A 12,126-nucleotide genomic window follows, 5' to 3' on the forward strand; every position below is an offset into this window, starting at 1 on the left:
GGGAACTGTTGTATAAAATGCATGTTACGTTTTTAACCGAGTCCTCCTTTGCTCAGTGCAAATTTCAATACACTGTAGTATTTAGGTGCAACAATACAAACACAGTCTTCTTGAGAATTCCCAAGTGTCCTTGAGAAGGTGAGCATCTATCCTTATGGAGACAGTATGGTCTAGTAGACACAGCACGAGATTGGGGGTCAGGAGATGTGAATTTTATTACTAGCTTTGCCACTGACCTACTGTGTGACCTTGGATAAGTCATTTCACCTCTCTGTGCTTCTGTTTCCCCTCCCACCATTTGTTACTCTTGTGAATCTAGACTGTAAACTCTTTGGGGCAGGGATTGCCTCTTACATTGTGCACAGTGTTCAGCACAATAGGGCCCCAGGTCTCAGCAAGGGCCTATGGGCATTACTGTAATACAAACAATTTTTTTAGCCTTCCTTTTTCAATCAGCCAACCATGATGCAAATGGTGGTTGCAGAATACTTTTGAACTTCCAGTGTTCTTCAGATCTGTGTTAGGTCTGACTTCTTTCTCAAAAAAGTTTAAATAGTGTGTTCCACACCCACATCTCAGAAATGGAGGAAGAGTGCACCCAAGAAGTCTTCTCATCTTTTTCATTTTAATTTTTGTTCTCTGAGCAAATGGCAAAGACACTTTACCCTGCAATCTTGCATGTTTTTTTCAGCAGCTAGAACACAATATTCTGTGGCTTTGTTTTCCGATACAGAATCAATAGCAATGAGTAGGAATGCATTTTTCCTGAATGGACACTTATAGCCACTGTTGGGTAGGTTCTCAAGTTCAACGAACTGTCCTGAATTAGTGCCAATGTTATTTCTTTAAGCTTGTTCTTTTGTTTTCCTCCTGTTTCTTCATTTTCAGCATCGGGTAGTGGACCAGTGAGTTTCAGTTGGTCTGTAGAAGCTATATAGGATGAAGCACACTTCAGTCATTTCTTTAGATTGTTTGATTTGTGCTACATTGAAGATGAAGATTTTGCCATAAAAGAAGGTTTCAAGCTCTGATCAAGTTTTTCCTTTCATTTGACTTTACACCATCACTACCAAGGAGTTTTGCTGCTTTTTGATGTTGAAGAGAAGAGAGATTGCTCCTGAAAGAAGTTAATACGAAAGAGCTGCTAGAATGCCTGGAACAGGGACTTACATTATTACTGCAGCTAGGTTTCAATGAGAACAAGAGCATCAAAAAAATCTATTTGCAGGATCATCACACTCAGTGTTTTCCTCTTCCACTTTAAGAGATGAAGTTTCATTCAATGGCACATTTCATTTTCAAAAAAAATTGGAAGAAGCCAATTTTCTGCACTTTGAGAGGAACCTGGACCCTTTGTAACTTGCTTCAAAAACATGACAAAGTCTACATTTTATTATAGAAGAATTACCAGTTTTCATTATTTCAGCTCATTCAGTTGTTTCCTACCACTTCCTTCATCTTACTCAAGATGAATCACATCCTTTACACTAGCCAAGTTGGAGCATTGATCCGCAACTTTCAGTTCCTAGAGTTAGAATTAAAAGCCACTGCCTCGTGAATTTAACATTGTGAAGACTGAAAAAGTAAGATGGGGTAGCTAGATTTGTATTATCAGATTAGCACACTACCAGATGCCTCATCTGCATTTAGAATTGTCTGGATTCTAGCAAACCAAGCTCCTGAACAGTTCTCACTTCCATCCATTCCCTTCTCTTCAATATCCAATTACAGCTAACTTCACCCACCAATCACGTCTCCCCAATCATCAGTGACTCTGTTCATTCCCATTCCTTTCTAGAGAGTTCTAGAACATTCTTATTTGTCCTAATCGACCTAAGAAGCATAAACAAGAGTCTTTATGTTCTCATCACTTCTCTGTTTGGTTTTTTAAGTTAAAGGTTTCATTCAGACACTGAAACTGAAGCCTAATGTTTCTATTAACAAAAACCCTTCAAATATAAATTATGTTCATGTAAAAACTTATTTTAAAAAAATCTCCCCTCCCTCCCCACACAAAACATAAAAACCTCACAGACCAGAAAAAACCCATTGGGTTGAGTTTTTTCTGAATTAAAATAAACCAAGCAAACAAAGCCAGTTGGGTTTTTCACAGCCCTGATTGTGATCGTAAGGATTACCATAAACACAAAATGAAATAAAACCTCTTCTGCAGTGTCAGTTATAACAATTACTGCTGGAAACATAACAGTTTAGGAGATGACAGGCCAGCAATCTTTCACCTACATCATTTTGTGTTACAAAAATAATGAAAACAAAAACACTGGATCTAAGCAACAGATCTTGAGCTGCTGTAAGTCAGCCGAGCTCCCTCCAGTCCACATTTTCAAATGGACCTCAACACAGCCCCTAGTTTTGTGCACATTCCTTTGCATGCACAAATACTTGTTCCTATCAACCTGCTGAATGTCTGACTACTCAATTTGTACATACAAATCCTGTTTGCATGCACAAATTACCATGCCCCTAAAACTGTGCATTCAAATTTAGAGATCATTTTGAATATCTGCTCCTTGGAGTGCTCCAAACCTCATGTAATCATAAACCAAAAGGGCAAAAGAATAGATTAGTTTCAGATATACTGGACATTCTAGGGCCTGCTATGAGGTCCACATAAAACATCAAGTGGCAAATTCAGCCATAATATAACTCGATCGACTTGAATGGAATTGCACAAGGCTAAATTTTCCCAAAATTTTTTAAGGGGAACATGTGTGGGGAGGAAGAAAAAAGTTTTTTTATTTATATCTTCAAACACCACCGACATAGTATTTTTCAAGTAGCTATATTTAGTGCGTGCTATTTTTAAAGCAGCTATATTTAAAAGCAAATTTACTTAAATTTCCATGGCAGTCATAAATTATGCAGTATTAAAAGTGAACGAGTTCTTTGAACCAAAAAACAAAAGAGCCTATAATTAGAAGCGTACCTAGTATAAGACATACATTTTTCAAATTTCAGCTTTTTTAATGTCTGATTATTAGGGGTTTTTTTTTAAATGAATAGGTGGTCTCGGTACCATTTTCATCTCTGCCTTCCTCTACTCATCTTCAGATAAAAGATGCCTGTTCACTTTCGTATACATGTCAATCTCCAGTCCTTAGTGCTAGACACACACATCTTTCAGTAAGTCACAAGGATTCTGACAGCTCAAAAAAACGTGCTTGAAATTAAACATTCGATAGTGGGTTACTAAACTATTCATAGCTAAGTGTGCTCAGGCAAAGCCATACGCTGCTCTTTACATGGGCAGAGATAAATAGACAGCTACTCTTTGCATAAGATAACATTGCTTCGAAAAGCAGAGCTACCGTGCCTGATTTCAAATGTAGCACCTCGGGCTACATCCACTGCATATGAAACTAAACATAAGCGCACATGCAAATGAGGTCTTTGCACGTGTAAAGGGACTATTAGGTGTTTAACTGGAGATTTGCACATGAAATGACTGATTTGCATGCACACTCACACTAAACTAGAGGCTTTTCGTTGGAAATTTTGAAAAATAATTTCCCACTAAGAGTTTTCATTTTTTCCAGCAAAAAGATCCAAAAGTCATTTTCAATAAAAATGTTCACTTTGGGGTTTCCTGTCTTTTATAGACAATTAGGAAAATTTCTACTCATATGAAAATTTTCTGCAAAGTACTCTTTTTGGTCAAAAAGCCATTTTTCATTTAAAATAGGTTGTGATCAGCTCTACAGTAAATGCCAATACAAGTTTGTAGGTGGCCCAAAAAATGTGTCCTCTTCAAAACTCAGACCCCTAATGTTTATTCCTTGAAGGTTCCTCTGAAATCATAACCAGTTTTTCTACCTCTTACATCTTCCAAAAATATTCTCATTCCCCTCTACAACCCTGTGAGCCACCTACCAGACATGCAACTTTTTCATTCAAGGTATGAAGGCTCAATAAGATCTACTAATAAATATACATATAAAAGTCTCTAAGGCCTAGTCTACACTGGGGGAGAGGGGGGGAAAAAATCGATCTAAGATACGCAACTTCAGCTACGAGAATAGCGTAGCTGAAGTTGACTTATCTTAGATCGACTTAGAATCACTTACTTCACGTCCTCGCGGCGCGGGATCGATGGCCGCCGCTCCCCCGTCGACTTTGCTTCCGCTTCTCACCGAGCTGGAGTTCAGCAGTCGATGGGAGAGCGATTGGGGATCGATTTATCGCATCTACACTACACGCGATAAATCGATCCCCGATAGATCAATCGCTACCCGCCGATCCGGCGGGTAGTGTAGATGTACCCTAAGTGTCTGACAACATGTATTTTTGTAAGGCCTGGGGCTTCTAATTCATCAAATCATTGCAAGTATATTGTTTATAGGGATGGTGCGGAGCTAGCCTCTAGGAAGAAGCAGTAGCAGGGAGTAAAAAGAGTTGGAGATGTATTAAGGTTTATGACAGTACCTGCAACTTTATTACCATGGTATCACATCTTCTGACTTGCATGTGTAGCAATAATGGGTTTTTCACTCACACCAATGCAAAACTGATAGAATTCATTGACTTCAGTAGACTTGGGACTAATATTTGGAAGACTTACAAATAGCATCATGTATCAGAGGGGTAGCCGTGTTAGTCTGAATCTGTAAAAAGCAACAGAGGGTCCTGTGGCACCTTTGAGACTAACAGAAGTATTGGGAGCATAAGCTTTCGTGGGTAAGAACCTCACTTCTTCAGATGCAATAGCATCATGTAACTTTTGTTATGTGAAGAGAGAGCAAGGTCTGGAGAATGAGCGTAGGGTTGAGAGTCAACAGCTCTCAAGTTTTAATTCCAGCTGTGCCACTGACTCATTCTGTGGCCTTGGACAAGTCACTTCATCCAAGTTGGAGGAGGATTTTGGGGGAAGTTGTGGGAGTTTAGCCCCTCTGAAAATCAGGCCACCTTTACTTCCATGCCTGGTTTTAGGCACTCACAGTTCAAAAATCTGGCACTTAGCTGTCTGCCTCGGTTTGCCCATTTGTAAAATGGACATAACACCCACCTAACTTGGATGCTGTGTGGATAATTAGTTTAATCTCTGTACATTGCTTTGGACGTGAAACTGCTAAGCATCATCACCACCACTGTAGGCATAGAACAATCTGGGGATCCAACAGGTGCGACTTCTTCAAATGTTTGATTAGAGTTTTCTTTCTCCTACTTACTCCTCTTGCAAAATCAAATGTGTCCTTATCTTCAGAGAGAAAAGGAATCTCTGCTCCCAAGTCCATAGTTTACTAGCACATTAGGCTCTTCAGCAGCATGTTGGTTTCAGCAGAAGTGCAGGGGAGAACTACAGGCTATCACTCCTGAAGGAAACTCACTTCGTTGTCTGGTTAAATGCACTTCATTCCCAGTGAATAAGCTAAAGCTAGCTTTACTACCTAATACTGATTTATCTCTGCAGTCAGTTCTTGTCAGTGTGAAGTGAAGACCACGAGGTGCCTGGCAGAAAGCTATTTTCCATGGGACAGATCTTTCTGACTACAAAACCCACTTTCTAGTTTGATTAGAGCAACAAAAAAACCCAAACACATAGCAAAAAAAAGAAAACTATTCCATGCAGCTTGGCAGAGAGTCTATTTTTAAAGGTTGTTCTTCATTAGGGATGGTGACGGGTGTTTCCACTTTAAAAATATAGCGTTTCTCAAAATAAAATGTAAATAAATTCACCTTCCTGTTAAGTTTTACACTACTGATATTATTGAACACTAAAAAGAAATGCAATCAACAAGAGAACTTGCATTATGTACCTCTCGCCTCTGAGGATTCATCTCCCTTTACAAACTATTCTCTTGCAAGCTCATATATAGCTCTGCACGGACACAGGAATCTACCCATAAATGCACAGGATCAGGGACTTGCTGAAGGGCCACAGCTTCTGGGGTGAAAGTCAGCAATGGATTAACAGCATGCAGCAACTCTACCTAACAATGGAGGACAGTTTGGGCCTGATCCAGCTCACACTGAGGTCATTGGGAGTCTTTTCATTGAGTTCCATGGAAACCGGATCAGGCCCTCATTTAGGCAGGTGGAATGAAATTACTCAAGTCTGGGCTAGATTCCAGCAACAGGGTTAATGTCTCTGCTCGCTCTTCCACAGAGTGCCAACGGATCTGAGAGAAGCTGAACAGCCCCCATTCCCACCGAGAAAGGATTTGTGTTGGCTCAGTGCCTCAGAGAAGGGACTCGGCACCCTTCACTAGCTATAGTAACGATAAGGGGTCAGGACCTCAGTTTTACACTTCATCCAAAAGCTGGCACTTGTAACAGCTCTGTGCCCCCAATACCATGCTGAGGCATTGGTCAGAACTGAATTAAAAGGAAAAGCTCCACCCACTGGATCCCCAGCCCCAATTTCCAGGAGTACTTGGATTTTTTCTTAGTGGTCACCCATCCAAGCACTGACTAGAGTCAATCCTGCTTAGATCATTCTAACACTCATAGTCATTCCACATGGGGCTGTGCCTGACACTGCATAGCTACCACTTGTTTTAAAGTCCAATTCTTAGTGTGGGTATTAAAGGTCTTCAGTTATTTCACAGTCAAATTGCACCAAGAGAAGCAGCACAATGCACAATTGTATGACAAGACAGACAAACCTTTACACGAATCATCCTCAATGGGCTGTTTGAAAGCTGTTATGTCGCTGAAAGTGCAAAGAAATAAAACCACTTTATCCTGTTCATTTCGAATTGGAGCAATTTTCACAAAGAACCAGACAGGTGTCCCTGCAAAAAAAAAAAAAAAAAAAAAAAAATCAAAAAAGTTGGTCAGTAGTAGACAGAACATTGAATGGGATCTTTTTTAAGTTCAGATTTTAAAAGAAGTCAGTTGTGACTATTTCTTTTTCGCAAACACCCCAAATGAAAAAGGACAGAGCAGCTGCCACGGAGGCTGTAGTCTCGACTCTATCTCTGATTTGTTGTGTGATCTTGGACAAGTCACTTACCCCACTCTGTGCCTGGGGTTTCCTATATGCAAAATGTTTAAAATAATTTTTACCCACATTTATAAAGTGCTTTGAGATCTACAGATGAAAACATCCCAAGTGCAAAGGCCCAATCCCTGAGACCAGTTGAGCTGTTCTCGGAGCTGAGGGCCTGAGTAAGGGGGAAAAGGTAGTTATATGCCACCTTGATATCACACACCCCATCCTGGGGATGGCTGGAGGTCAGTTTGGCTCTAAGAGTCCCACAGGGCCATTCTGGCAGCTAGGGAGGACCAAAGCACGGCCTTGGTCAAGCCATGCCCCCAATGCCAGGAGCTGTTAGGAGGCTGGCACAGGACTAGCTATGCTAGATCTGTGTTACTGGAAGGTTCCGCTGAGCAAAGGAAACGTTCCACTGACCACTCAGGCCATCTCAATATCTGCTCATTCTGATGATGCTCTCGCTTACCCCACTATAAAGCAGGAATAACTCTAGTGAAGTCAATGGAGTTACATCAGTGTGCATGTGATCAGGATCAGGCCCACAGATTGTGACTAAGACTGACACTTCAATATAGCTGTGCTTTTGTAATTACCTAAATGGATTAAGTGCTAATGACAGCTCTGAAGATTGGAGTCCTCTGTTTATTACAGTAAAAATATCACACAGACAGCGGCCATACCAGCTTCTCTGCCAGAGTTCCTCAACTATGACAGACAGACTATCTCTAGTGGGGAGAGGGTAATTCAATCTCCAGGTCCATTTAATCCCCGATGTTTCTGCTGAGGCTACCAAAATGATGTCAATTATACTGATGGGGTCCCTGTCCACTAGCACCAGTACTGATCTCAACAGACTCATTTCACACAAACCACAGCTGTCAGATGTTAGAGACTTTTGGGTATTAGCAGGCTGAAGGGCTCAAACAGAGCCAATATGTGCCCATACACCATACCAGCTCCTCCGTGAAGCTAGTCTTTCCCCCCAGAATCTCAGCTTTCTTCTAAAAATAAAAAGTAAGTCTCTAACTGTTATGGTTGTGACAGAAACGTCAAGAGGTCAAACCAAGTGTAACCCATGCAGAGATGTCCAAGTGAGGCTGCAGAGAGTCTGGAACATTAGCTCTAAGAGGTGTGAGCTGTCCCATTCATCTCAGTGAGGTGTTAACCAAGCTACCTAAAGATGGTGATTTAGAAGTCAACACTTATTTCATTCTGCATATAAGAAACCAAAGGGAGTATTCACAGATCTACATAATTCACAGAGCGAGGTCCCATGTTGGTGCCACTTGTTGGTGTCACAGTGAGTGATGCTTGGGAGATACCACTAGTTATTTCCTCAGCCCAAGGGGCCTAGTACAGCCCATGGGTATATTTAAGCCCACAGGGGGTAGCCAAGTTTTAGAAGCCCAGTGGAGCTCAAAGAGCTGCACAATTATATCTTGACCATCTGCACAACCTACAGCAAGTAGCATCTCATTTTTATACCTCACATGGGTGGAGCTTATTTTGTGGGTGGAGCCTTGAAGAGAACCACCTCTTCCCCACCATATGACCCCTACCTAGGTTCATTTGGTTCCAGCAACCTGAAGATGGGAGAGGCATATCGCATTACTTATCAGCTGAACTATCCAGGTATTTTTTTCAGAGTACAAACTGTATTTACATGATAGTCCATAATTCACTCAGATGTTAGTAATGACTGTGGCTATTCGTGGCTCCCAGAGGAGCACAAGGCCCTCAGGAAGTTCACAAATTGTTTGTTGAAATAAGCAACTGGCAATTTTCCCACTGTGCTAATGTGTATGAAGCATGTTGCTCTTGATGCATCACCCAGCCTTCCCCCAGCCTCTGCATGTAGCAGTCTTCCTGGGCCACTGAAGATAAGGAAAGCTCAGAGGACCATAGACAGTTGCCAAAAGTGAAAGTCAAATCTTTAACACATCCCGCTGTGCCTGGATATTGCAGGCAGCTTCAGACATTGAACGAACTTCCAGACCATATTTGCTGCAAGCCCTGTGAACTTCAGGGTAACTGAATGATGTAGTCTCTGATTCAAAAAGCAGGGTAAGCCAACAGGTGGACTTTGAGTCACTGAAGGCCATTTGGGGAGAAGAGTTGGAGCACAGAAATTTTAAGGGCTCTATATTAAGAAAGGCGCTAAAGTGCCTGAGCAAGCCTTAAACAAATAAATAAAACCTAAAGCAGTTACAAAATTGTGACAACAGACTGCCCCAATAAAAATCATTAGCAAGTTATTAATTAACCTAAAGAGTCTCATCTACAGAGAAGCCAGAATCTTTTTGTAACATTTCCCCCCCCCCCCCTTTGCACTCACCTTTCTATATTTGGATCCTTTCTTAGCCACATCCCTAACTCCCACCCAGTTTACCATGCATGTGTATTCTTTCATCCTTTCCCATCTGGCCTTCCTCCTACCTTCATGCATGCATTGTCCCCAATCGGACCAAATGCACATCCAGCTCTGCACCGCTCACCTTCACTTGTTCCATCACACCCCATGTGCGTACCCACTCACTTGTGTTCCAGCTTCTCCTACTCCTCTGCGCACTTCGGTAGGGTGACCAGATGTCCCAATTTTATAAGGACAGTCCCCATTTTTGGGTCTTTTTCTTATATAGGCTCCTATTACCCACTGTCCTGATTTGTCACATTTGCTGTCTGGTCACCCTACACTTAGAGCATGTCTACAGTGCAGCTGGGAGTGAGCCAATCTCCTCCAATAGCCAGCAGTCACTAGCTTTTTGCACTAGTGTTTTCTTTCAGCCAAATTGCCTTGTTGCACTGCAAGCTATTGCCATGGTGCTACGCTTAATTTTAAACCTTCATAGTACTTTGGCAGTGTCATATACCCAGTTTCACCTCCACCTGTCATTTCCAAAACACCTTGGCATTTAGATGTGGTATAAAAGCTAGAGAAAATAGTGGGTTCTCCCCAGAAAAAGACAGGCAATTTACCCTCCTGCTCTGGTTTAAACATTGGCTTCGTCTCTGGTACATGCTGCTTTTTTCTGGTGCTTTGGTTCTACAGAGGGACAAATGATTGAAAAGGTGATTTTTACAGCATAAGCTGAATGAGGCAAGGGAATTTTCCTGCTTGGGGAGGCTGTACCAGCCCATGGGTTTCTATCGAGAAGGTTCTCACTATGGCTCCCGCAATTTCACGTGTGTTTTCTTTCAATAATAACGTGCCCGATGAAAGTAACTGCTGTAGCTGGTCTCAGAAGAAGAATCTTTGAGACTGTGAGCTCTTTCTAAGGGCTTTATAGATCAGTACCATAATCTGGCATTGGATTTGGCAGTGAACAGGAAGCAAACGCAGCCTGTAGCCTTCCTACGTAGCCTGCTTTGATCAGCTATTTCCTCCTCATGACCTACCTCATCACATTATGCGCCAGCTGCAGTTTCTTACTGAACGTTTTATTGAGAGCCAGGTAGGGTTTCTGGCTCTCTGTATCTAGGCCAGCAACAGCAGGAAACAACCAAACAACAAGGAGGTGTTTTTAGTAACTGCCATTATTTAGGTATCCTTTGGAGCAGTCATGGGACTTCCCATGGCAAAACATGCTCATGGTTGCAGAGCTGGTCTGGGTAAACCCTACTCCATTTCTGGAACTATATGTAAATAGCAACAGCAAAGATTATTGAATGGAAAAATCCTATTAACTGATTCAGTCCCGTCCCTGGAGGTAATGCACAGATGTTCCCGATACTATATTTCCTAGTACTTTGTCCAGTCTCATTTTAAATGTCTCTGGGGCTAGGAGACAGGTACTGGGTAGAAGAATTTCTATAATAAAGTGGGGTGTGTTCATTTGCATATGGTTACCCACAATGCTCTTGCTGCTCAGAGATTATTGATAGCAGGTCTAAGCTGTAGGAATACCTGGAAAGGTTTGGGTGAGCTTGTGGCTGTACTGAGTTATTTTCTGCAGTCTGGCTTAATTGTCAGAAGAATTTTACTTTTTAAAAACATTAAACAGTTTATTTTAATATTAAATATGAAAGCTCTGAGAGTAAACCAGTAATAAATCAAGCCGGAAACTAGGATTTCAGCCTCTAAACAGGGAGACCCCACACTATCAGCGTCAAAGCTGACGTCTCTGCTCAGCCAGACAGTCACTATTGGCTCAGAAATGTCTCTTAATGCAGCGTTATTTTCAAATTCAGTTCACAATTTATACCTCTCCTCATGCACCCCTCTGGACTGATGTATGGCTGTGTATGGGGGCATAGACTGTTTAGCAGTGTCTCCAACAATACAACTACTTTCATTTATGTTTTGTTTTTAGTCTTGGCAAACTCTCTTCCTGGTGAGGATCCCTGATGATGCCAGTGCAAAAACAATGAAGTAAACCCTCCTGAGCCAGATTCTGTTATATTGGAATCAACAGTGAAGGAATCCAGTGCCTGCTTAATGGAATAGAACCAATGTTGTGAGGGAAAGGAATGTGATTTTCAAGTTTGTAAGGAAGCATTCTGAGCAGAGTGGGGGGGGGGAGTGAAAAAACTATTACACAATAACTGCAGTGGCCCTTGGGATCATGCTGCACGATGTTTACTATTGCTACCTATCTAATCCAGCACTAAGGGTGTCGGTGTCTAGTGATCGGAGTATAGGACACAGAGACAGGATGGTATTGTGATTAAGGCACTGATCTAGGTCTCGAGAGAGCTAGATCAGTTCCCAGCACTGGCCTGGACAAGTGACTTCATCTCTTTGCATCCCCATTCTCCAAATATAAAAGTGGGAAAAACGCTTTCTTTCTCCTACCCTTTTTCCTGTCTTGTCTATTTGGATTGCAATATCTGTAGGGCAAAACTACCTTACTCTGGCTAGGTACTGTAGTTAGAACAAGGAGGCCTGCTCTTGATTGGATCCTCTGGATGCTAATGTTCTGCAGAAGTGAGGCAGGAGATCCCGAGTTCTATCGTTGCTTCTCACACTGTTTATAGTGCTGTAGCCACATCACTTACTTTCTCTGCCTGGTGGCGCTCATTTGACAGTAGGAGACACTAAAGGTGACTTAGGCTGGCGTCAAGGACCTGGTAGTGTAGACACATATATTAACAGGTTGACTTAAGGCGGCTTCTATCGACCTAACTCTGTAGTGTAGATCAGACCTAAGTATCTACCTCCTTGGCCACCATGA

General features: G+C 41.9%; 1 protein-coding gene across 1 annotated transcript in view; it reads right to left on the reverse strand.

Moving 5' to 3' along the window:
* Positions 1–12,126, reverse strand: part of LOC117874389 (potassium voltage-gated channel subfamily H member 1-like) — an 81,744-nt gene that overhangs the window by 45,234 nt on the left and 24,384 nt on the right. The window contains exon 4 of the mRNA XM_034764463.1: positions 6,624–6,752. Within this exon, the coding sequence (XP_034620354.1) occupies positions 6,624–6,752 (129 nt within the window). The remainder of the gene's footprint in view (positions 1–6,623; positions 6,753–12,126) is intronic.

This window comes from Trachemys scripta, chromosome 3 (genome assembly GCF_013100865.1).
Source record: "Trachemys scripta elegans isolate TJP31775 chromosome 3, CAS_Tse_1.0, whole genome shotgun sequence".
Classification (NCBI taxonomy): Eukaryota; Metazoa; Chordata; order Testudines; family Emydidae; genus Trachemys; species Trachemys scripta.